At 39.9% G+C, this 23062-nt stretch overlaps 4 protein-coding genes across 8 annotated transcripts in view; 2 read left to right on the top strand and 2 right to left on the bottom strand.

The window, feature by feature from the left end:
• Positions 1 to 541: 541 nt before the first annotated feature.
• tor1 (torsin family 1) lies at positions 542 to 10162 on the top strand. 3 transcript variants are annotated; one of them, XM_015043555.1, is made up of 5 exons: positions 542 to 913; positions 7395 to 7660; positions 8132 to 8307; positions 8945 to 9072; positions 9151 to 10162. In XM_015043555.1, exons 1-5 carry the CDS (start codon positions 715 to 717, stop codon positions 9393 to 9395), a joined length of 1014 nt encoding a protein of 337 aa, XP_014899041.1. In that variant the 5' UTR covers positions 542 to 714; the 3' UTR covers positions 9396 to 10162. The 3 variants fall into 3 exon arrangements, with proteins under 3 accessions (XP_014899041.1, XP_014899040.1, XP_014899039.1); XM_015043554.1 differs by lacking the exons at positions 7395 to 7660; positions 8132 to 8307; positions 8945 to 9072; positions 9151 to 10162 and adding exons at positions 1957 to 2222; positions 2301 to 2476; positions 2719 to 2846; positions 2926 to 5445 and having other exon boundaries at positions 606 to 913; XM_015043553.1 differs by lacking the exons at positions 542 to 913; positions 7395 to 7660; positions 8132 to 8307; positions 8945 to 9072; positions 9151 to 10162 and adding exons at positions 1045 to 1342; positions 1957 to 2222; positions 2301 to 2476; positions 2719 to 2846; positions 2926 to 5445.
• A 298-nt stretch (positions 10163 to 10460) lies between these two features.
• On the bottom strand, positions 10461 to 13164 carry nsa2 (NSA2 ribosome biogenesis homolog (S. cerevisiae)). The gene is made up of 6 exons (XM_015043556.1): positions 13012 to 13164; positions 12164 to 12351; positions 11942 to 12092; positions 11665 to 11844; positions 10869 to 11061; positions 10461 to 10704 (listed from the first exon to the last, which is right to left on the bottom strand). Exons 1-6 carry the CDS (start codon positions 13012 to 13014, stop codon positions 10637 to 10639), a joined length of 783 nt encoding a protein of 260 aa, XP_014899042.1. The 5' UTR covers positions 13015 to 13164; the 3' UTR covers positions 10461 to 10636.
• Positions 13165 to 13372: 208 nt separating this feature from the next.
• On the top strand, positions 13373 to 19916 carry gfm2 (GTP dependent ribosome recycling factor mitochondrial 2). 2 transcript variants are annotated; one of them, XM_015043548.1, is made up of 20 exons: positions 13373 to 13623; positions 13694 to 13778; positions 14595 to 14640; positions 14729 to 14826; positions 14906 to 15031; positions 15119 to 15207; positions 15301 to 15389; positions 15479 to 15539; positions 15689 to 15874; positions 15961 to 16041; positions 16135 to 16283; positions 16992 to 17132; positions 17207 to 17306; positions 17378 to 17570; positions 18191 to 18267; positions 18356 to 18494; positions 18562 to 18735; positions 19145 to 19260; positions 19343 to 19525; positions 19608 to 19916. In XM_015043548.1, the coding sequence occupies exons 1-20, from the start codon at positions 13582 to 13584 to the stop codon at positions 19734 to 19736; spliced, it is 2304 nt and encodes a 767-aa protein (XP_014899034.1). In that variant the 5' UTR covers positions 13373 to 13581; the 3' UTR covers positions 19737 to 19916. The 2 variants fall into 2 exon arrangements, with proteins under 2 accessions (XP_014899034.1, XP_014899035.1); XM_015043549.1 differs by having other exon boundaries at positions 13374 to 13623; positions 13682 to 13778.
• A 29-nt stretch (positions 19917 to 19945) lies between these two features.
• hexb (hexosaminidase B (beta polypeptide)) overlaps positions 19946 to 23062 on the bottom strand; it is an 11223-nt gene continuing 8106 nt past the window's right edge. Inside the window, exons 11-14 of one of the 2 annotated variants that reach the window (XM_015043551.1) lie at positions 21654 to 21834; positions 20624 to 20714; positions 20309 to 20413; positions 19946 to 20231 (exon numbers count right to left, since the gene is read on the bottom strand). In XM_015043551.1, coding sequence (XP_014899037.1) covers positions 20168 to 20231; positions 20309 to 20413; positions 20624 to 20714; positions 21654 to 21834 — 441 coding nt within the window. In that variant the 3' untranslated portion in view covers positions 19946 to 20167. Of the gene's footprint in view, positions 20232 to 20308; positions 20414 to 20623; positions 20715 to 21653; positions 21835 to 22269; positions 22445 to 23062 lie in introns of both variants that reach the window. The other variant, XM_015043552.1, reaches the window with a different exon arrangement.

Raw genomic sequence — 23062 nt, 5'->3', positions numbered from 1 at the left:
GGCTGATAAGTCTCACTTAAATGTATTTGGTCAGGTGCTTTTTTTTTATTTTATTTTTTTATTTTTTTTACATTTTGTACATAACGCAAGAAAAAAAATTGCATTTGGTTGTTTGGGGATATTTTTGCTATCAGAAACCAGGCTCCACTTATTAAACAGATGACATCTTTTTAAAGCCTGTTTTGCTTTATCAAGAGCAAAGCAAAATTATTTTAGCAGAAAAGTTAAGAATATCTATATCTATATATATATATATATATATATATATATATATATATATATATATATATAGATATATATAGATTTATATATATATATAGATATAGATTTATATATATTGTATTTGTAATGTGAAACACTCTGACGTGTCTTACAGCCACGTTTTTGCTTGTCTAGGGTAATGACCCCTACTGTGAAATGGTCTTCATAAGATATCCAAAGAGTATATTTAGTCGATAATTTTGTAAAGCAATAAAAAGCAACAGTCATTAGTGAATTGTGAGAAAAACGCATCTTTACTTACAGAGTTCAGAGGCTGAAAGAGTTAGGGAAACTCAGCCATTAATGTGTAAACTGAACCCCTTTAAGAAGGAGAAGAAGAAGAACCTTTGGACCCTGACGTCACTAATTTAACAACAGCACTTCCCTTTCGAGACGCTTCGCCATAACAACGTGTTCCTCTCGGTTTTATCCCGGTTTGTCTTTGTAAAAGAAATGCAGCCGAGAAAGCAACACGTTCTGCTCCTCTGGTTGCTTTTCTACTCCAGCATGGCGGAGGCGCTGGAACCCATTAGCACCACTATCGCAGTAGGAATGGCTGCGGCTCTCACTGGAATTTTAGCGAGATACCAGAACATTTTCTACTACTTCCACGAGTGCTGCCGGCCCGAGTGGATATCATTCAATATAACAAGTAAGCAGACAATCCTGCAAAGACTTCGGTTTTTAGTGTTGCTTGGTGTTTCCCCCCCACTTTTTTCACTTTAATCCTTTTGAGTTTCCAATTTAAACAATTTTTTTCAACCCTGACTTGAACGTAACTCAACACCACAATGACGTAGGCGGAAGCGCCCGTGCATGCCCTCTGTCGTTTTTTTTCTCGTGCTGTCCTTCCCATTTTATTCCACAAAAACGTCTTATGTCGGAAATAATCCGAGTGGCTCGACAATGAAAGTTCCGCATATCTGTTTGTGGGTGACATTGACATTCAGCGGGCTGGTGAACGCGTTTGATCCGATCACAACAACGGTGGTAGTCGGTGTCGGGGCTGCGCTGGGGCGGACGATCTTCAATTACTTTAAGGAAACTTGCGATCCAAAATGGATAGCCTATAACGCAACAGGTGAGCTCGAATGCAGTGTTAATACTTGAGCCTGGTGTAAGATATCTACTTTGTTATTCATTTGCACTAACTAGCAGGGAGACGGTAAAATGGCGCTTGCGAGTTGGGGGTGGGGGCTAATGTAAACTGAAACCGAAAAATATTGCCCTTTTAGCTAATGGTTCTAGCAAATGTTGCAGAATTTCTGCATCTGTAGATCTCCACAGCAGTGTAGTACACATTAAAGGGCTCAAGAAACTTAAAAACAACAAACCCCCCCAATGCAAAGAGTGAAATGTCTTTAGGTTTGTAGAGTGCACTGCTCACTACGGACATAAATGGTTAATACAGCTTGAACAATGAGCTTGCTGTTCATTATCGTGGCATAGAGGTGTCGTTACCCCATTTCTCCTTCTGCAGCCAACTTCAGTAGCAGTCATTTTAAATCTCTGTCTTACCATATAGTTAGAAATTAAATTTTGATCAGTAGGAAACATCTTGTTGCCATGGTTACTCATCATGACAACCGTTGGAAAGTGAAAAACCAAGTGCCAAAAAAATAGAAAAATGAGGGAAAAGTCAGAATCGACCTAACAGCAACTAATCCTGATGCCTCTCTTGTCTAAATTCTCCAGGGCTCAAGACGGACCTGGACAACAAGCTGTTCGGTCAGCACATTGCGTCCCGCATCATCTTAAGAGCCGTGAACGGCTTCATGAGCAACCCGAACCCGAAGAAGCCACTGGTGCTCTCTCTCCATGGGTGGACCGGCACCGGGAAGAACTTTGTGAGCCAGCTCATCGCCGAAAGCGTTTATGCCGAAGGAATGCACAGCCGCTTCGTCCACGTGTTCACATCCACGCTTCACTTCCCGCACGCGGAGCACATGGCCACCTACAAGGTGAATTATAGTCCATGAAGAGTTTTACAACACATTTCAGCCGTCTGACCTGTTTTAATTGCTTGGTTTTCTCCTCAGTCTCAGTTGCAGCAGTGGGTCAGAGGCAATGTGACCAACTGTGAGCGCTCCATGTTCATCTTTGATGAGATGGACAAGATGCACCCAGGCTTGATTGACAGCATCAAGCCATACCTGGACTATTATGACAAGCTGGACGGGGTTTCTTACCGGAAATCCATCTTTATCTTCCTCAGGTAAACGACTAAGACTTCAGAAGATTTGGCTTGTGTCTTAGGAAATTAATACTCCCGGTTTTATATAAATTTTTATGAATGTAGTAAATAAAGAGAAACGAAGCATTTTTCTGAGAGTTATATATATATATATATATATATATATATATATAGTCAAACTAAGTGTACCCCACTAACAGGTGTGAAAACACTGATATTCTCTCAGGTTAAATCATATATCGCTTCTGGTTTTCACCCCACAGCAACGCAGGAGGAGACGGCATCATCCAGACGGCTCTGGAGTTCTGGAAAGCGGGAAAAAATCGAGAAGAGATCGAGCTCAAAGACCTGGAAACGACACTCTCGCTGTCCGTGTTCAACAACAACAAAAGTAAGCCGAGATCACGTCGCCGTTTCTTTAATAAAAATAGTAAAGTTCTTGAAGTACTTTTCTGTTTCTCTTCTCTCAGGCGGCTTCTTTCGTACAAGTTTGATCGACAAGAACCTGGTGGACTTCTTCGTTCCCTTCCTGCCTCTGGAGTACCAGCACGTGGTCCAGTGTGCCATGGCTGAGATGAAAGCCAGAAGCCTCGAACCGAACCCCGACGTGGCGGACCAGGTGGCCAGGGATTTGGTCTACTTCCCCAAATCTGAGCGAGTGTTCTCCGTTAAAGGCTGCAAGACGATAGAGAGCAAACTGGACTTCTACACGTAGATGTGTGCATCTAAAGGACATAAAGACGCGTCACTAAGTGCACTTTTTTTTTTAGATAAAGAACTTTGCAGCCAAAATGACTAGAGACAGGAAGCCAGTCTGGCTGAAGAGAATTTAGTGAAGGTTTCTCTGTCTGACCTTGTGGCCGTCAAGCCATCAGGAGGCCTTCTCACTTACACTCAGCGCCAGCCGGATGAAATATTCAAGCGGTCAGAGCGATTAGTCGCTTGCTAAAGAGCTTAATCTCTGCTTTTATGTCGCCAGTCTTGGACGGTTGTGTTTCCTTGGAAAAACTCTTAAGTATTGATGTCTTCCTGTCAGGGAATCCCGGTTCCCTTTGGAGCCGTTCTCCGACGTGGTCTCGACGTGAACGGATCGCCTTAAATCTTTGTCTCACAGTTTTTCGTCAAATTTTACACGTCAACAGCTGTTCATTTACCTCAATAAACGAGCAGTTGGTGGTGTAGGTGAGGTGAAAACAGGAAGTCTCCTTTTTTAAAACTTAAATCTAGTGTCCTTTATTCTGCACTGTTAAACCTCGCTGCACTGCAAAGATTACACCAGTGAAATGGAGTGTTGTAACGTGATTTGTTTTTAAGAAACTCAGGATTGTCGTCTCATCATCAATTCTGTTCGTCTGAATGGAAACAGTTTGGGTTGGCGTTTCCCCAATCAAAGCGCTACATTGCGTGTAATATACGGTGATTTTCAAATGTCAGGTTTTTGCTATGAAAAGAAAACGAGACCATGACAAATCGCTTTAAAACATTTCCACATGTAATGTTGGGGGTAAATTTATCGCTATGAGAACATAATGGAGTGTAATGATATTTTAGAAGCTAAGGGTTTTAGGGAATTAACTTAGACATTGACCTGAAGCCATTTTGTAATAAGTCCTTGCCAAGATGGACATTTATTTCATTTTTACAGCACTTGGACGGATGATAATCTATGATTTTTGTTTTCAGGAAATCAAAAGCAGAAAGACCTTAACACTTACATTTTTTTTGGAAGACTTAACTTGACTTACACACATTATCACATATCGCATGTTCTCCTAATTTTGTACAACTCTAATACAGATCAGCTGAAAAATAAATAAATAAGTTGGAAAGCACCAGCTTAGCTGCAGTAGCCTAGTTTTATAAACTTCAAACTTTATTAATTTAAGCATCTGAGCATCTATCATCCAGCATTTTGACTTGCAACAGTTCTCCAAGTCTATTTCATGAGGCGATTTTCTATTGATGATTGTTCTGATCTTTAGCTTGGCCATTACAAAATATCATTGTAATATCAAAATTAGCGGTGCACCGATAAATTGGCCGGCCAACAAATCAGCCCTGACTCCCTTTGTTTTGGTTTGATTGGCAATCGGCCGATACGTACATAAATCCACTGATCTTATCTATCCCTGCAAAAGTCTGAAAATTAGGTTTGTAGGTGCGGGGTTATCAATCGTCATCCTATAGCTGCCAACTTGGTGACTTTGTTGCTGTATTTAGTCATTTTTAAGACAAAAATAAAAAAGCCAAAATTGGAATCAGCAGGTCATTCATTTAAAAAATCGGTGATCGGCCAAAAACTGCAATCGGTGCACTCCTAATTAAAATAGCAAAGATCAGCTTAGAAACAATATTTGCTCTGGGCGTTTTTGATGTATTTGACCAATAGGATGGACTCTGCTCTTAATGTTTACACCTGATCTATTGTTTTAGTGGCTGAGCTGCTCATGGAGGACGGTAAAATAAAATTTGGGGTAATAATTAATAGTGCTGGAATTTTCAGCAAGAGTATCACAGTTATACATTTTCCTGCTGTTGTGCAAACCTAGTGTTTACTCAAGTAGACTGAATGATGAAATTGAGTCTACCACATTTTAGTTTGAGGTTCTTCATAATTATTAAACTGCATTTTTGCAAAAAAAAAGAAAAAAAATCCTTTCCAACAGATTTCTTTTGTCTTTAATCAACTTGTACAGAATAAATGTTACATTAATGTTGGAAAAAGTTTAGATAATTTCTCATTGTTTCAGTGCCATACTAAGAGGGGCATCTATGCTTTTTTGGAGCTACTGTATTTACTTTCTAAGCAGTGGGTGGAAGTATATCTCTGTTGGTTGTACAAGTGTTAAGAAGAAAGCAAACCTTTTCAGTGTGACTGCTTCTGTTTACCTCTGAATGTGAATGTGAATTTCTGCTGTGCATAGAAAGCTCCTTGGCTGTAAATACCACCAAGCATTCAGATCACAGCTAATAATAAAACATGTTTTTGAGTATCAGCGTTTCACTCGTTAATATAAAGGGAACACCGGATTCCAGCTCTTTCAGTGGCCACTCTATCATCACTTCAATAAACCCGTAATGAGGCCGGCTGGCGTTGATATAGGGAATGTTGTGTAATCATCAACTTGCAGAGCATGACTGTGCAAAGTGCAACTTCAGGTGAAACAGTGAAATAAAAAGCCTAAAAACCGATGGAGCAGGAGGACCATAAACACTGTAAACCAATTCTCATATATATATATATATATATATATATATATATATATATATATATATATATATATATTTTTGTTTTTGTAGGAAAAATGTAGGAAAAAGTTTTTTCATACACATTAAGTACATTAAGACACAACCTCACTTCTATTTAGAATTAGCATTGTAAATTCAGTGTGTATTATGCCATTATCAATATATTACTTGAAAATGGTCAACATTATAATTTATCCCAATAATTACTGGGGCAATTTATTGTCCAGCAAAATATATTGTCATGACAGGTTTGGCTAAAAACAGCATTAAGATTAAATAACGGTATTCCCAGGTCTGAAAAGCTATATGTGTTTTTGACCAGTGTCAGTTTCCAAGTTGTCTTGTGCTGCTATTTCTTCGAGGGGGGGGGGGGTTCTTTTGTGAAAATATAATAGTTCTTGGAGGGAATGTTCAGTGTTAATTACATTTGTGAGCTTTCTTGTCACTGTTCAGTTCTGAATCACGTGGTGATTCAGAAATATTTCCATTTTTCGTGTATGAGCAGAGCTGGAGTTTAACCATAAATACCATGTTAAATGTGTCCACTTTGTTCTAAACATTTACTCACATTGTAAAATTAAGTCCTAGCAGCTTGCAGTAAATGAATCCGACTAATAAATGTTGGTAGGTTTCTGAGTACTGTTTTATGACATAGTTTATAATTTGATTAGTAGATGGAAAGTTTAAGGAAGTTCCTTTCATTACAGACCCCCCATTTTAGATATGATTTATCTATCCTAAGTAAACGGACACATGCCACAAACTTTTAAGGTAAATAAAACAGAATATGGCACCTTTGGACTCGTACATGACCAATTTTACAACAATTTTACAACAACAGCACTTCCCCTTCAAGACGCTTGGCCACAATAATGTGTTATTTTCGGTTTTGTCCCAGTTTGTCTTGGTAATCAAAATGCAGCCGAAAAAGCAACATGTCCTGCTGCTCATCTGGCTGTTTCTCTGCTCCAGCACGGCGGTGGACCTGGAACTCGTTGGCACTACTACCGCAATGTGAATGGTTATTGGCGTAGCTGGTGTCACTATTATTTTATCGAGTAACATTTTCTTCTACTTCAGAGAGCTGCCGACCCGTTTGGATATCCTTCAATAGAACAAGTAAGCATCTGATTAAGCAGTACAGCTTCTGAGTGTTGTGCTTTTTTTGTGTGTGTCAAACTTAATTCTATAAAAACGTCTTATGTAAAAAAAAATAATAATTCTGAGTGGTTCGACATTTAAAGTTTCACATATCTGTTTGATGAACGCGTTTGTTCTATGAAAGCGAATCTGAAAACTGTCGCCTATTCAGAGTTTAGCTCCAGCACCTGTGGCAGCACTTCTATGATGATGATCATCATCCACAGTTTAGGACATTTTAAATTTGCTTTTGTTATTTATTTTATTTGTTTGAAATAAACTTATTCATATTCAATATTCAATCTGCCACCGAAGCCGTGGCAGCTGCCACAAAAACTAGAAAGCATTTATTCAATCTCAAGGGCTCAAATCTTTTGTGCCCAACTTGTATGAGGTATTCCCATGCATTCATTCTTATTAATTGACAAGATAACAGGGATTACTCCACAAATTCAGAAGAAAACAATGGCCTTCCTGCAAACCTTTCCTATATGACTCATGTGGTTCCAGCCACAAATCTCCTGATTAGCTTTTCGTCTAAATTCTCCAGGGCTCCAGACGGACCTAGACAACAAGATGTTCGGACAGCACATTGCGTCCAGCATCATTTTCAAAGCTGTGAACGGCTTCATGAGCAACACGAACTCGAACAAGCCCCTGGTGCTCTCTCTCCACGGGTGGACCGGCACCGGGAAGAACGTAATGAGCAGGCTCATCGCCGAAAGCATTTACACCAACGGAATGAAAAGCCGCTTCGTCCACTTGTTTACAGCCACGCTTCACTTCCCGCATAGGCATATGATTGATACCTACAAGGTAAGGATGGCCCACATCTCTAATCAAGTCAACGTTATTTGTGTCGCACATTTCAGCAATAAGGAAGTTCAAAATGCTTCACATTAAAAAAAAAAAACATAATACTGAAACCAATTATATTGCGAACAGCAAGCAATGAACAATTATTACATTTTGTCAAATAGACACTGCTGCAATAATCAGTGCGACTGAACCCCCCCCCCCCCCAAACACACACACACACACACACACACACGAGCTGAGTTTCTCTAGATCTTCCTGGGACATTGGCCCGTTATGCCTGATCATCAGGTGATAGAAGGCAAACTTTGTAACTATTTATGTGGCTCTGAAGGTTAAGGTCTTTGTCCATCACTACTCCCAGATTTCGGGCCTGATCACTAGTTTCCTAGATATAATAACTACAAGTTTTAATAATTTAGCAATTTTATTATTTTTTGGCTTAGTCAGCTAACTTGCTTTTCTTCTCAGTCTCAGTTGCAGCAGTGGGTCAGAGGCAATGTGACCAACTGTGAGCTTTCCATGTTCATCTTTGATGAGATGGACAAGATGCACCCAGGCTTGATTGACAGCATTAAGCCATACCTGGACTACCATGACAATCTGGACGGGGTTTCTTATGGGAAGTCCATCTTTATCTTCCTCAGGTAAGACAACACAAGATTCACATTTTAAGGAGGACAGCTATAGACTTTTTCTAAGTAAGTGACAGTGAGGGGTTAAGTGACAGGAGGAAGCTGGAAACAAACCTACAACCTTCTGATCACAAGATGACTACTCTACCCACAGAGCCACAGTCACCTCATGAATATATTTTGACCTATACTGCCATTGGCGCTCTGACTGTTACTGGAAGGTGAGCTTCCTCTACAGTGTGAACTCCTTTGCAACATCTTAGCAGGTTTTCCTCCAGGCTCCTCAAAAGTCACCGTGGTGCTCTTGACTGCTTTTGTGGTTAATGACCTCCATGCTCAGGTTAAGTTTAACTGGGTAGCTCTGCTATTGTGTGAAACATAGACTCTTGTCATTTCTCAGATGATGCATTGAACCCCAGCTGTGAGATGTGCAGCTTTTAAATAGTTTCACGTCTTTATCTCTAACCTGTCAGTTGTGTTCCTCAGTCTTCATGAGGTGGGTTTTTCTCTGATATTCTTTGAGACCTTCATAAAATGTTAAATTATACAAGTGAACTCAGTTTCGTAATTACGAGACTTCAAAAGGCGATTGGCTGCTCTGGATTTTCATTTTAAATTCAACGTATTGTTTCTGGTTTGTATCCGACAGCAACGCAGGAGGAGACATCATCACTAATACGGCTCTAGAGTTCAGGAAGGCGGGAAAATATCGAGAAGAGATCACGCTCAAAGACCTAGAAGAAACACTCTCCCTGTCTGTGTTCAATAACCAAAATGGTAAGCTGAGATCTCAACACCATTTCCTTAAAATCAAGTAAAAGTGCTCAGAGTCCTTTTCCGTTTCCCGTCCCACAGGGGGCTTCTTTCACACAGGTTTGATTGACAAGAACCTGGTGGACTTCTTTGTTCCCTTCCTTCCTCTGGAGTACGAGCATGTGGTCCAGTGTGCCATGGCTGAGATGAGAGCCAGAAACCTCGAACCGAACCATGATGTGGCGAACATGGTGGCCAGAGATATGGTCTATTCCCCTAAACCTGAGAAGCTGTTCTCTTCCACAGGGTGCAAAACAGTACAGCACAAACTAAACTTTTACAGATAGATGTGCACACCTGAAGAACATGAGGATGAATCACTAAGTGATGTGACGGATGTGAACGGACTACTGGAAGTAACTGCCTCACATCTTTTTCTGTTTTTATTGGAAGGAATTTTGCACTTCAGCAGCTCTTTATTTACCTCAATAAACGACTAGAGCTTTTAAATCTCATAGCACACTGCTAAAAATTGCACAAATGAAATTAAATGTCATAACAAGATTTGCTTTTTTTTTTAAGAAACTCAGGATTGTCTCATCAACTCTGATCGTCTAAATGGAAACAGTCTTTGTGTTGGGTTGATGATTCCCAATCGAAGTGCTACATTGTGTGAAATATATAAGGTGATTCTCAAAAGCAGGTTTGTGTTAGGAAGCAAAATCAAGACCATGATAATTGCTTTATAACATGTTTTACTTATAATGTAAAGGGTAAATTTATTGTTATGGCAATGTACATAATGGAACACACTGTAATCATATTTTAGAAGGTAAAGATGGTAAAGCATTAAGCTAAACATTGACCTGAAGCAACTTCTGTGATAAGATCTTGTCAAGATGGAAATTTAATTTTAAGCACACATTATCACGCATTTTCCTCATGTCATGCAACTCTAATACAGAAGTAAATAAATCATTGAAATTCCCATTTTTGAGTCTGTGGAAGTGAATGCGGCACAGATTAAACTAAAATAATCAAGATCAGATCTTTCCAAATATTATCATTTTCACTTTAGGTTCATAATAAGCTTCAGAAATGTCGTGTGTGGAGATAAACTATGTTTTTTGTATCCCAACAGCCTATAACATCACAGAAGTTGACATATATTCCAAAAACCCAGAATCTAGAGGCAGCTTCTGTTTTATTTTTACTAGATAATTTTCAAACACACAATCGTCATAACATTTTTGTGATTTTAGATTATTTTTGTTTAATATGGCTTTAAGCTTGAGACAAGTCTCTTGTCAAAGAACATATCAGCTGACATGAAAAACATGAACAGCTTCAGCTTTGAGTTCTCTTATTCTATTGTTACAAAATTTACAAGGAAGATGCAAAAGTCAAGAAAATATATGTCATTTCAAGTTTATTTATATCAAACGATTTCCTTTCAGAGTGTCCTTTTTGCTGCAGTAGACGTAGCCAATCACAGCTCCAGCCACCTTCCCAACAGTTTGGTGAAAGTAGGTCCACTGTTAATCAATCCTCTTGGTGTAATCAGGAGTTATCAGGCAGGTAGAGAGTTTTATACCAGAAGAACTGCATTAATACATCCATCGTTCTCTGGGTTATTTGTCACCTGGGCGTATTTACCTGAGAAGGAAAAAATAAAACATTTCAACGTGAAGATCTGATGTTTTAAAAGAAGAGTTATTCCTACTTTTTGAAGAAATATGTAAGTAAAAAAGAGAAACAGAAACAAAATTATACTTGAAGTTATCTTACATCCTACAAAAAATCCTTATTGAAGAACTCACCCCAGATAACCTTTCCACCTTGTGTGACCAGGCCCAGCTCGCTGACATTGACCTCTATCACTGTTCCCTTGGTGATGACCCCCAGAGTGGTGTAGAGTGGTGACGAAGGGTTCTTCTTCACTCCCAGGATGGGAAGGCAGAACGTTGCTTTCAGTTCTGGGTGTGTGACGTGAGCCTTCTTAAAACGCAGACCCTAGAGAAGACACAGATAAGTGGGTGACTGAGCTCAAACCAAGGAGTAGAGAGGCACCGATCCGATATTAATCTGTATCAGTACCGATACTGGAAAATAATTTTAGATCGGTTATTGGTCACCATGTGACCAATCCATAATTCAGTCTAATTCTATGCCTTTTACTCTGTTGTCATGCTTCATTACTTATTTTACATTTTATTTAGAATTGCTAATTGCACTTTCTGAACCATTTTAAAGATGTTTGTTGCCATTTGTTTTTTGTCAGCTTCAGTTTCTTTATTATTTATTTCACATTGACTGTTGCAATGACCAAACAAATGAAAGTTGTGCTGTTTTTGCTTGACCAAGCTTGTCAAGCTTTTGCTGCATTTACGTACACTGTACTGGTACAGAGATAAATTTGTACGTCAGTATATTTATGTCTGAGTTTGAAAGAAAAATCTTTCAAGCTAATTCAGCACAGTTTTTCTGTATCGCATCGGCACCGGCCAATACTAAACCTCAGATATCTGTATTTGTATCAAAAGTGCAAAAAGTGAGTCGGTGCATCAGTACCAAGGAGTAGAAAACATTTTAACTCAACCTGTACGGTTGGCTTACCATAGGTCTGATGAAGCGCTCGTACTTTGGAGGTTTCCTCGTGAAGCCGTCTCCAACAAAGCAGACTTTAGTGACCATCCTCTTCCAGGCTTTCTTCTGTCTCTTTCCTGTTCGGATGACTTTAAGAACTTCTGTCTCTCCTTGAGCGCGAACCTTTGGCAGGGGCACCTCCCACTTGCCCTACAAGCACAATCATGTTAATTTTATACAAATGTTTACAATTACAAAGAAGTAAATCGAAAAAAGATATATGTGCACGTCATAAAACATCACTTACAGCTTTCTCTTTCCTCTTCTGTTTGATCATGTTGGAGAGGACCTTTGCACGAGTCTGTCCCTCTCTGTCCAACAGGTAGGCCGGCACGGCTCCTTCAGGGGTCTTGTCATCGTCCTTCTGCTTGGTCTTCCTCTGTTCGTGCATTTTGATGCTGAAAACAACGAAAGAAAAAGTTACAAGGGTGAAAACAAAACAAGACAGGATATCCTCCTCCATACTCACGTCTTTTTCATCTGGATCTTCTCTGCATGTCTCTGTTTGTGGTAGAGCTTGGCCTTCAATCCAATCATCTTTCTGGCTTTGTGGGACCGCTCATGGGCCTCTCGGCTCTCCTTCTTCCGTTTCCTCTCATGGTGGTCCAGGCGGTAGCCGTGCCGCTTGCGGTGCAACTCGATGTGCTCGTTCTGAGGCTGAGAAACAAGACGGACACACACGTTCAAACATTGCAGTTGAGGCTGTACGGAAATCAACTTTTACAGATTTAATTATAAACTTTTGTAAAATACATTGTGGCAGAAAGATCACAGGTTCTTAATCTTTTTGAGTTCAATGTAAAAAGCTCAGTTTATAGTTTATTTATGTCAGATATTTCTATAGTTGTCAGCCTTTAGCTATGTCACCTTTAAAATCAGACATTTTAAGGAAATAATTAAGGAAATAAGGTCGGATGGTTTCAAAAAACAAACACAAATGAATATTGATTTAAGGCATTGAGACTGAGAACAAAATCACAAGCTAAAATTATTTTCAAAGTTCAGTTTTCTTATGCAAAAAAATATTTAATCACACTCGATATTTGTTCAGAATTTTTCAGTTACCTTCCATGACTGGTTACCTAAACTACTTTCGTGTGTAAAATATACCCTAGATATTGTAATGACATCAGAGACCTGACAATAACACAATGAGGTGGATTTTGAGACAAACAGCTGAAATCCAGCTTCGTTCAGAGTAGCGCCTGCCCTCGCTGCCACATGCTGACGAAAGCTAAAGCTAGCTCAAGAAAAGCTAAAGCGTGAAATTGTCTGATACCGGCCAATAAACAACATTTAGACGACTGAGTTTCTTACCATGTTGTTCTTCGGAAGTTACTTGTTTCAATAAAGACGTTGCTGGTGGTTACGGCTGATGAAGGCACGGTGTTTTTTGGTGTTTTTGCTTGAGGCTGGGGTTCTTCTGATGTTGTTTTCCCCGGAGCCGATACGTAGAGGAAGTGCGTCACCACGCTGAAGAAACATATCCGTTTTTAAATTTTTATTTTTTAGAATCGGCTTTGTTGTCAAACATTATAAAACGTATCCGTAGAAAAATGCTTTAATCTATTTGTTATGTACTCTAATACTTAAATTTACTTAACTGTAAAAAAAAAAAAGAAAAAAAAAAGTGAATTTATTTCTAAACGCGGAACCAAATGACAGCCTCAGGGATCCAGGGGATGTATTTTGGAGTCGTGCCTTAAACGAGACTTAGTAACAAAAATGATTGTGCTCTCAAGGGTACTTTAATACCTTTGCTTTTCTGTATTATTCATATAAATTATTTAAATTTCCTATGTAACGAATGAGGTGACAGCTCTTAGTCCTGTCTCATTGTCTTTAAAGCTGCGACAGAAAGGCAGTAAGGAGCTTTTATAACAAGAGATGTCTGTCAGAGCCTTACAGACGCTCAAGGGGATCATATGGGTAAGACATATAATTATTTTACATATATGATACTATTAACTGATCCGATTAATAACAGTGTCTTTCATAGGGTCGATGCTTATTGAGAGCTGAATCACAGAGCTGCAGATGTAGACTGAGCTGGCATTTAAGAAGACATTATGTCGCTCTACCAGGTGTGATTTACAACTTAATACAAATATTTTCATCACTACTAAAGGGCACTGTGGAGGTCTTCTTTTAAGCTTAAACGGGATTACTATAGCAGAATATATAACTACATTCCTTAAGTTTTTTTTAAAAAAAAAAAGACTATTTGGGAATTTTTTTAGCTTCATTGTTTAAAATGTTTTAAAGTTTGTGTTGGATTTTTAAGGATTTACAAGAATATCCTAATCCATGCAGTTTGGAATTAAGTTATATATACATTTTGTCACTTTACCACTTCAAATTAGGATCCATTTCTTCTTACTACTCTTTCATCAAGGCCATATTTGCTGAGTACAAAATGAATAATTGTCCTGTCAACAGATTTTATCTCCTAAGCTGTGGATCTCTAAAAATGCTTTTCCAGATTCATTAAACAATAATTTATTTAAGTAGATTTTATTCGAGGGTATTAGAGTAGAGTAGGTTAACACATTTGCACACTACACTTTTTAGATGCTTTTTCTGGTCAAATGTTTTGAAAATTCTTTATAGTTTTTCTTCTATTTAATTAAATACACCTTGTGTCTGTAATGATATAAAATGAAAAGTTCAAGAGTTGAAAATACATTTGCAAGGCATTCAAGGAATTTATGCAAATAAATCATATTTTTAAAACATTTTACAATTTTTTTCTTCCAGTAAGTTATGATGTACACAATAAGCAATTAACCTCCAATTATTATTAATGTGACAAAATTATAAATTTTCTTAAAAAAATACACCATTGATTAACTTGGATTTAGTCAAATACTCAGTATTTACCTTCTTGCTAACTATCACAGATGATATCAAATCACTGCGGACGGTGCTCAACCCCGACATTTCCAAGTAAGGCGTTTTTATTCAGCAATCAATTTTTACAGGCCATTCGCTACACGTCCTATTAGATCGGTGTTAAGTTGTGCTGTTTCTGCAGGATCCGAAACATCGGCATCATGGCTCACATCGACGCAGGAAAGACGACCACAACAGAGAGGATGTTGTATTACTCCGGCTACACGAGGGCGTTAGGAGGTGTGTCTCAGACACAGACAGCAGTGTGTGGATGCCTGTTTTCCATGGTTTGAACTGTTGGCTCGTTTGTTTCCGTCAGACGTGGACGACGGGGACACGGTCACGGATTTCATGGCTCAAGAGAGGGAACGCGGCATCACCATCCAGTCGGCAGCTGTCACGTTTGATTGGAAAAGCCATCGCATAAACCTCATAGATACCCCAGGTATATAAATAAATAAATAAAAAAACTTGTTAAACCTAAAATATTAAAATGAAAGTATAAATAAGCGTAGAGCTCGTGTGTTTGCAGGACATGTCGACTTCACTCTGGAGGTGGAACGGGCGCTTCGTGTTCTTGACGGGGCTGTTGCCGTGTTTGACTCCTCTGCTGGCGTCGAGGTTGGCAAAGCAGATATATTCGTTCATTTTAGGTTTAATAATGATTTTCCTCGTGTAATTAGCAACTTCCGCTGCCTTTGAAAACCCTAACAGGCCCAGACTCTGACCGTGTGGAGGCAAGCAGAGAAGCACCATGTACCCTGCATTTGTTTCCTGAATAAGATGGACAAACCTACAGCTGAGTAAGTGACTCGGACATCTTGTCTTCTGCAAACTGTGGGTTTACTTTACATGGTATTAAAAATGGAGCTATATTTTATTTTTCTTACAGCCTAAATTTCTCACTTGAGAGCATAAGACTGAAACTGAAAGCCACTCCAGTCCTCCTGCAGGTACATCAACATTCTCTCTAAATTGTTCATTTTTACTGAATAAATCCCTTTTATTTCCAACTCTTGTCTTCAGCTGCAACATGAACATCTTTGTAAATAACAAATATGAGGTTTCATTGTAAGCTTCTCCTAAATCCATCCCTGTCTAGATACCAATCGGCAGCGGTAAGAACTTCACAGGTGTGGTGGACTTGTTGACCAATCAGAAGCTCACGTGGAACCTGACATCGACACAAGACAACGGACGAACATTTGAAGCCGAATCTCTCGGCCAATCCGAAGATCCAGAACTCCTGGAAGCAGCCGATGAGGCCAGGGCGGCACTCATTGAGCAGGTACACATCCTGAAATCTGCAGCAACAGCTAACTTTAAAAAAGAATAATGTTTTGATGACGGTATTTTTTCTTCTCTGAATCCCAGGTGGCTGATCTGGACGATGAATTTGCTGAGCTGCTGCTGACGGATTTTAGTGACAATTTTGAGGCTGTTCCCGCAAAAAAAGCAAGTCTTCCATTGCACTGACCTAGAACAGGACTTTGTGTTGAGATGTGATGATACTTTACAAACTTACCTGTGTTTAATCTGATATTCCAGCTACAGGAAGCTGTGCGGCGGGTGACTCTGGCCCGGAAAGGCGTGCCGGTGCTGTGCGGGAGCTCTCTGAAAAACAAAGGCGTTCAGCCTCTTTTAGACGCCATCACTGCTTACCTGCCCGCTCCTAACGAACGGCACCATGACCTGGTGTGAGTGACCTCTGAAACCTCTTTTCAGTAATTTTATCTATTAAACGGATGTCAAATTATATGTAGAACCTTATATGCGTTATGTTGCCTTTGGTAAAGATATGGAAAATGATAAGGGAAGGAAATATTTTATTGGAAAAGTATTATCTCACACTGTAAATGCAACATTCAGTTTTAGTTTATTTATTGAAAATCAGGAAGAAATATCACGGTAAGAATAGTTCCTCTCCAAAATAAAAAAAAGACAAGAAAACATCCAATTAAATGTGGTAGATAATATTCTGAATGTCTTTGTGGTGGGTTACAAGAAAATCATTTGTTTCTTTGCAAAACGTTAGGGTTACAATTCTTGTAGGAACATGCTTTTTAAATTAATTTCTAAGTAAAATACTAAGCATATTTTAAGGTTAATTTTTCATATCTTTGAATTACTTTTTGTTGTATCAATGTAAATATTTAACAGATCTGAATAAACTTTCTACTGTGGGTCATCATGAATAATTTAACTTAAAAAAAAACTCAAGTGATATTGGGCACATATTTATTTGGAGTGGCTCTGAAGGTTTTATTTTAAAGAATTGATTTACTTTATTTACTTGATCTAAAAGAGGGTGCTGATTTCTTAATTTATTATGGAAAGTGCAGACGTTCAAATAATGTGTTATTGTTTTTAATGAAAATTAGTATATGTGTGTGTTGGACCAGCAGACGGTGGTACAAAGACGACCTGTGCGCCTTGGCCTTTAAGGTTCTCCACGACAAGCAGCGCGGTCCGCTGGTGTTCCTCAGGATCTACTCTGGAACGCTGAAAGCACAGACGGCCGTCCACAACATAAACCGGAACAACACGTATGTCGTTTCCATCCCGCCAGCCGCGGCGTCACTTATTACGATACGGAGTGATAGAAACGTTCTGCTTGCAGGGAGAGGATGAGCCGACTGCTGGTGCCGTTCGCTGACCAGCAGGTTGAAATCCCCTCCATGAGTGCGGGAAACATCGCCCTGACCGTAGGACTGAAGCAGGTGACCCGTTTATTCCCCACGCCTTTTTCGAATATTAAGAGCTTGCTCATGTTTTCGCGCTTTCACGTCAGACGGTCACGGGAGACACCATCGTTTCCTCCAAGGCGTCTGCGGCCGCCGCTGCTCGTCGAGCGCAGAGCGACGGCGGGATGGGGACGAAGCGTGGAGACCAAGCCGACATCGGCATCGTCCTGTCGGGAGTGGAAGTCCCTGATCCTGTCTTCTTCTGCACCATAGAACCTCCCACCATGGCCAAGCAGGCAGGTTGGTGCTAGGGTCAACAATCACACAATTATTTTTCTTTTTTCCCCTGAATTAAAAATGCAAAATGCTATTATCACAAATTCTCTCTATTTTGCCCACGGAACAGTAAATCATTAAAATAACGCATTATTTTAATTAAAATTAAACATGAATACAAAGCATTAGTCTGATGTTTTCCGTAATGTTTGCGATTATTTAGCTTTTTGGGACAAATTTATTTTCAATTTTTTTGGTCTATGAAATGTTTTTAGTTTGTTCCCAGCAACAATTTTCTTTTAAAACCTTTGCTGTATTTAGCCAGTCAGTGGATGGTTTTGCCAAAGTTTGTTCTACAGTGAAAAGCCGCTGGATGTTTGTGTCCCCGACCTGCTTTGACATAAAAATAAAGCAAAGCAAAAAGGCTAATAAAAGAAAAATGATTTGTGTTGCAACGAAAACTCTCATCCCATAGTTTTTTTCCCTCGTCACAATTCTTGCTTTGTGTTGATCTCTCAGATGAAATCCCACCAAAAATACCTCAAAATTTATTCCCCTGAAGAGAACAATTTTAGTATAGTGTTTATATTCACTCCTGAACATTTTCCAGTCTTTCAAACATTTTATTCTTTCTTCACTAAAAGATCTGGAGAATGCGCTAAACTGCCTGCAGAGAGAAGACCCCAGCCTGAAAGTCAGAGTTGACCCCGATTCTGGTCAGGTAGTAGCAGTTTGTTTTGGATCAGCTAGAGCTTTGTTCTGAGCACAGCAGGTTAACTTTAAAGAACCCGTTTTCCTCCGGTGCCAAGACCATCCTGTGCGGGATGGGAGAGCTGCACATCGACATCATCCACGACCGAATCAGACGAGAATACGGCATTGAGACTCACCTCGGGCCGCTGCAGGTGGCCTACAGAGAAACTATCCTCCAGGAAGCCTCCACTGCAGGTGCGCCGCTTCAACGTTCATTTCTGGAAGGCTCAAAATATCAGCTAATGAATCCGCCTTTGTTCAGACACACTGGACCGGACCATAGGGGACAGAAGGCATGCAGCGTCGGTCAATCTGACTGTCAGACCGGTGGACTTCGCCTCGTGTGAAGTAGCATTTACAGAAGAACTACAAGTGCAGATCCAGCCAGAAACAAAAGAGGCTGTGGAAAACGGAGTGCAAAGCTCATACCTGCAAGGTAAACGTAGCTTTAATAATTCTTTCTTATTCCTAAACATGAAACATCTTTATCGCAACAACGTGGCAAAGGGTAGTAGTAAAAATGTTCAACAAAATGACAAAAAGAAGAAAAATTACAAATCCAAATTAAGGATGTCAGTCTGGAAATGTGCTGAAAACTGGAAACTTTTTTTTTCTTTCACTCAATAATAAATATAAATAGTTCATGTAACAACTAAAAAAATATGATGAATGATAAAGGAACAGGAAGAATGAAAAACTTGTATCATATAAAGAGAAGATTAGCTATTTAACTCTGAAGACTAGAGTAGACATATTTCAAATACACACAAAAAAACAAAAGCAGCTTAATCAAAACCATATTGATTCATCATTAAGGTTCTCAAATATGATTCCCCCTCCCCCAGGCCCGTTGCTGGGTTACCCCGTCTGGGGCGTCTCCTGTCTGATCCACAGCGTTTCCGTGGAGCCGGGGACGTCTCCGGCCATGGTGTCGGCCTGCGTGTCCCGTTGCATGCTGAAGGTAAACCTAGAACGTTTGTTCACGTTAAAAAGCGCAGCACGGTAGATGGCATGGCCTTAACGGTGTCACTTTGGGAACCCAGGCCCTGAGGCTGGCAGGGGGACAGGTCCTGGAGCCCGTCATGTCCCTGGAGGTCACCGTCGGGGAGGAGCACCTCAGCTCGGTACTGGGGGACCTGGCCCAAAGACGGGGGACCGTCAGAGAAATCCAGAGTCGCCACGACAACAAGGTGCTGCTGGCAACGGTGCCGCTGGCTGAAATGATGGTGAGATTCGGCGTGATTTAAATGATATCTGCTTCTGCTCTCTGAAAATCATTTAATGATTTAATCTTCTGACACGTTAAAGGGCTATTCCACGGTCCTGCGAACTGTGACCTCTGGAAACGCCACTTTCTCAATGGAGCTGGACGCCTACGAAGCCATGAACCCCCATGACCAGAGCGCACTTCTTAAAAGAATGTCCGGTTTGATGTGATCACACATTTTTACAGTTTTCTTCACATTTTCTGGGGGAAAAAAAAAAGCTATTTATTATGGTAAATATTGAGATTACATTGAAAGAGGACAATGTCATACTCCTGTTATGCTGCTAAATGAATCCGCAGCCGCTGTATTTCTGTATGGTTTTTGCTAATAAAAACAAAAACACAGAAGCAATTACAATTTCAAGATTTTATTGAAATCTTTAGAAACAGTCTCACCAACAAAAACAAAAGCATGTAGAAAAAAAAAAAATCATTCATATCGACATAGAACATAAGATTTGTGAATCGCATTCAATAAGTACAGTGACAGCTCTGAAGCAGAAGCTCCTCATTTGATTCCCCAGTTTTACAAACCAAGCATACAGGTTGATTGTGAGTGCGTGTGCTTCCCTTTTCGGTTCCCAGACCAGCACATCAGCGCTCAGACGCCTTCGTATTCATGCAGGCAGAAGCTGGGAGTCAGCGGCTCAGCTGGTATCCCACGCCTTACAGAAAAGAAAAGATTCTTAATGTCTCTTGTAATAAGTAATAATATCCGTTACGTACTTATCTGGATACTTACTCTACCAAGCGACAGCGGTGAAGAGAAAGTCTGCTGAAGGCGTCGCCGGTGTCCGTGACCTCTTTAGCGCTCCACAGCCGCTCTGCTACAGCACTGGCTCGAGGCCTAAGACATATAAAATAGCATTCTGGTATCATTTGTGATTACAGTCCTTTGGAAAAAAAAAAGTATCAACACTAGGAGTCGACAATATGGATTTAGAATTTTTGCATGATATCCCTCAACACAACAGAAATACACTAAAGAAGTTTGTGCCTATAAACATGACAAAAAGTGGAAATACATGTCTAAAATAAGCTAAGAGACATATTTTACCAGAGTCTCGGTGTCAGATTCGTAGCGTCCACGTACTCTCCCCACATACAGGCCTCTCCACCAATCACAAGCTTCTTTTGTTCTTCAGTTCCTGTTTTTTTTTTTTAAGCATATTTTCAGTAAATTCGGCTTCCTTTTCATAAGCACAAGCACATTTTCCTGCTCTTTATTCAACAGGCTTACAAAGATTTGCACAGGAGTGACAACACTGGGACATGTCAGTTTTAGTTAAAGGATTTTGCTTCATTTTAGCCAAACGCCAGCTGAATAATAAAGCAGGGCACGCGTAGTAGTGCCGATCGTAATCGACACATTCCCTGCGTTTCATACAGAATAGTGACACAAATCCATGCAAATGTATATGTTTTAAACATTCATGGTTCTTGTGTTTTGGCTCCTATTGGAAGAAATTTGAGCCAGAATTTTCTCGCCAACTGGTTGAAACTCAAAGTCTTCAATCTAGTTTTTTCTCAAAATGTCTGTACATAACACTGTTTACATTGTTAACACTGACTTTTTAAAAATTATTTTAACACTTGAGAAGGTAACATCTCAGTGCGAGAAAACATTTCTCTCTGAGTAATTTTAATTTTTACTTATCAAACTGGGAAGCTTGCTCCATTTACCTTTGCCCAGCTCTATTTCAGGAGGACAGTGTCTGATTCATGAATTTTTCTGTAAACGAGCCTGATCCAGTAATCTTTGCATGCTGAGTCACGTTTGAGTCAGCATGCAGCGAAGAGACTCAAAGCTGGAAAAACCTTTCGACTTTTTGACATTTGCAGCAATAAAACCTCTTATTTTACAGGACTGTTGAAACACATGACTTGGTTACAGAGTAGCCTGTGGTTTTTAGTAAATAAAGTCCACAGGTCGCTAGCCAATCGCTGCTTTTCTAACTTCCTGCAGATGCTAGCTGTGTGGCAACGCTAGCGCTAGCTTCTAAGTGCAGGAACAAGGCAGTTGCAACCAGGTGAGGCGTAACCAGAATATATATATATATATATATATACATCATGTAGGCACAAACCCTGAAAATCTTGCGGGTCGGCTTTGTAAAAGCCCGGCCAGTCCTGGCCATAGGTGATATGGTTCAGGTACCAGGGAGCCGACAGCAGGGTCTTGAACCCTGCCGACGTAATTCTTGCCATCTCAGACTGGTATGCCGCCGGGGTTCCTTTCCAAATGTGGATTAGTGTGTCTGGTTTCAGCTACAGAGCACACACACACACATACAGAGAGGTAGACAGATTGAAATAACAGACCACAATGAGTTTTTCCATCTGCTGATGGTGGTCCCTCCAAAACATCCCTGAACCTGGAGAGGTTCTGAGCACCTTTCGTCTGATGACAGATGTTATCTTGTTTGATCTGATCATTGTGAAACCAAAGACTGAAGTCAACCAGTCAGGTGAAATACACAAATAAAGAAGCAAAACCACCAACCGCACTGCCCCATGTTCACACACTGACTTGTTGTCACAACTGTGCAGTTTCTTTACATTAAAGTCTGTTGAACAAAAACAAGCTGAAAAGTGATCCCTCTCCCTCAATCATGAGATGATTGGGGGGAGGGAGAAGTACTCATCATCTTTATCTTCATCATTATTATTATATTATTATTATTATTAACTACTAAAACTGACCGTTGAAGTTGAGCGGCTCAACCTTGTAGTAATTCAGCCAGTCCTGTCCAATGCTAATATAATCTAAGTACCATGGGGCGGAGAGGATGGTGGTGTATCCGGCTGCGGTCACTTTGCTCATCTCTGAGTTACTCCCACTGCCGATCCACACGTGCACTACCGTGTCGGGCTTCAGCTGCAATTGTTACAAGTCAAACCGATGTTTTTAACATACTGCAGACGTAGCTTAAAAAGAAAGAAGGCAACCAGTTGGAGGGGGAAAAAGGAAAAACTGAAGATCAATCTGGAAATATTTAGGGAAAGACTCTTTTTGCTTTTATTTTATTTATATCAATGTATTCAAGTTGAGCTTAAGTCAACTTCAGATTTGTTCTTGACTTACTGTAAAGAAATTGTCAGTAGAGACTCTTGTTTTATCTGAGTCTAACCGCTTTTGAGCAGCTGCCTAGAAATTTGAATCGATACCCAAAAATTTCCAGAATGAACTGTAGCTGAGTTTAGCACAGATGTTACAAAGAAGCCACATATTTTGTCCAGCTTCCCAAAATAACAGGAAAACAGCAATAAGTACATTTTTTTGTACAAGAAACCAAATCATCAAAGCTGTCTTGAATTGACACATACTGCTTAAGCTGTAAAAAAAAATATATATATATATATATATATATATATATATATATATATATATATATATTCCTGGAGAACTGGACTGGAGAAGGCCTGGAAGGTGAAGACCACAGTGGTGCCTGTGGTCATCGGGGCCCTCGGGGCAGTCACCCCCAAACTGGAGCAG

This window comes from Poecilia latipinna, unplaced genomic scaffold (genome assembly GCF_001443285.1).
Source record: "Poecilia latipinna isolate Pla-1442-1.1 unplaced genomic scaffold, P_latipinna-1.0 Scaffold638, whole genome shotgun sequence".
NCBI classification, from domain to species: domain Eukaryota; kingdom Metazoa; phylum Chordata; class Actinopteri; order Cyprinodontiformes; family Poeciliidae; genus Poecilia; species Poecilia latipinna.
This window is presented reverse-complemented; position numbering and strand designations above follow the sequence as displayed.

What these genes read in the sequence shown, in the direction of transcription:
- tor1 (XM_015043553.1), top strand. Translation starts at nt 1,078, where the DNA reads ATGCCCTCTGTCGTTTTTTTTCTCGTGCTGTCCTTCCCATTTTATTCC. An exon ending in GATAGCCTATAACGCAACAG is followed by an intron (nt 1,343 to 1,956) that starts GTGAGCTCGAAT and finishes TAAATTCTCCAG; the next exon opens with GGCTCAAGACGGACCTGGAC. An exon ending in AGCACATGGCCACCTACAAG is followed by an intron (nt 2,223 to 2,300) that starts GTGAATTATAGT and finishes TTTTCTCCTCAG; the next exon opens with TCTCAGTTGCAGCAGTGGGT.
- nsa2 (XM_015043556.1), bottom strand. An exon ending in AAGATCCAGATGAAAAAGAC is followed by an intron (nt 12,093 to 12,163) that starts GTGAGTATGGAG and finishes CGTTGTTTTCAG; the next exon opens with CATCAAAATGCACGAACAGA. An exon ending in AGAAGAGGAAAGAGAAAGCT is followed by an intron (nt 11,845 to 11,941) that starts GTAAGTGATGTT and finishes TTGTGCTTGTAG; the next exon opens with GGCAAGTGGGAGGTGCCCCT.
- gfm2 (XM_015043548.1), top strand. Translation starts at nt 13,582, where the DNA reads ATGTCTGTCAGAGCCTTACAGACGCTCAAGGGGATCATATGG. An exon ending in CTCAACCCCGACATTTCCAA is followed by an intron (nt 14,641 to 14,728) that starts GTAAGGCGTTTT and finishes CTGTTTCTGCAG; the next exon opens with GATCCGAAACATCGGCATCA. An exon ending in CCACTCCAGTCCTCCTGCAG is followed by an intron (nt 15,540 to 15,688) that starts GTACATCAACAT and finishes ATCCCTGTCTAG; the next exon opens with ATACCAATCGGCAGCGGTAA.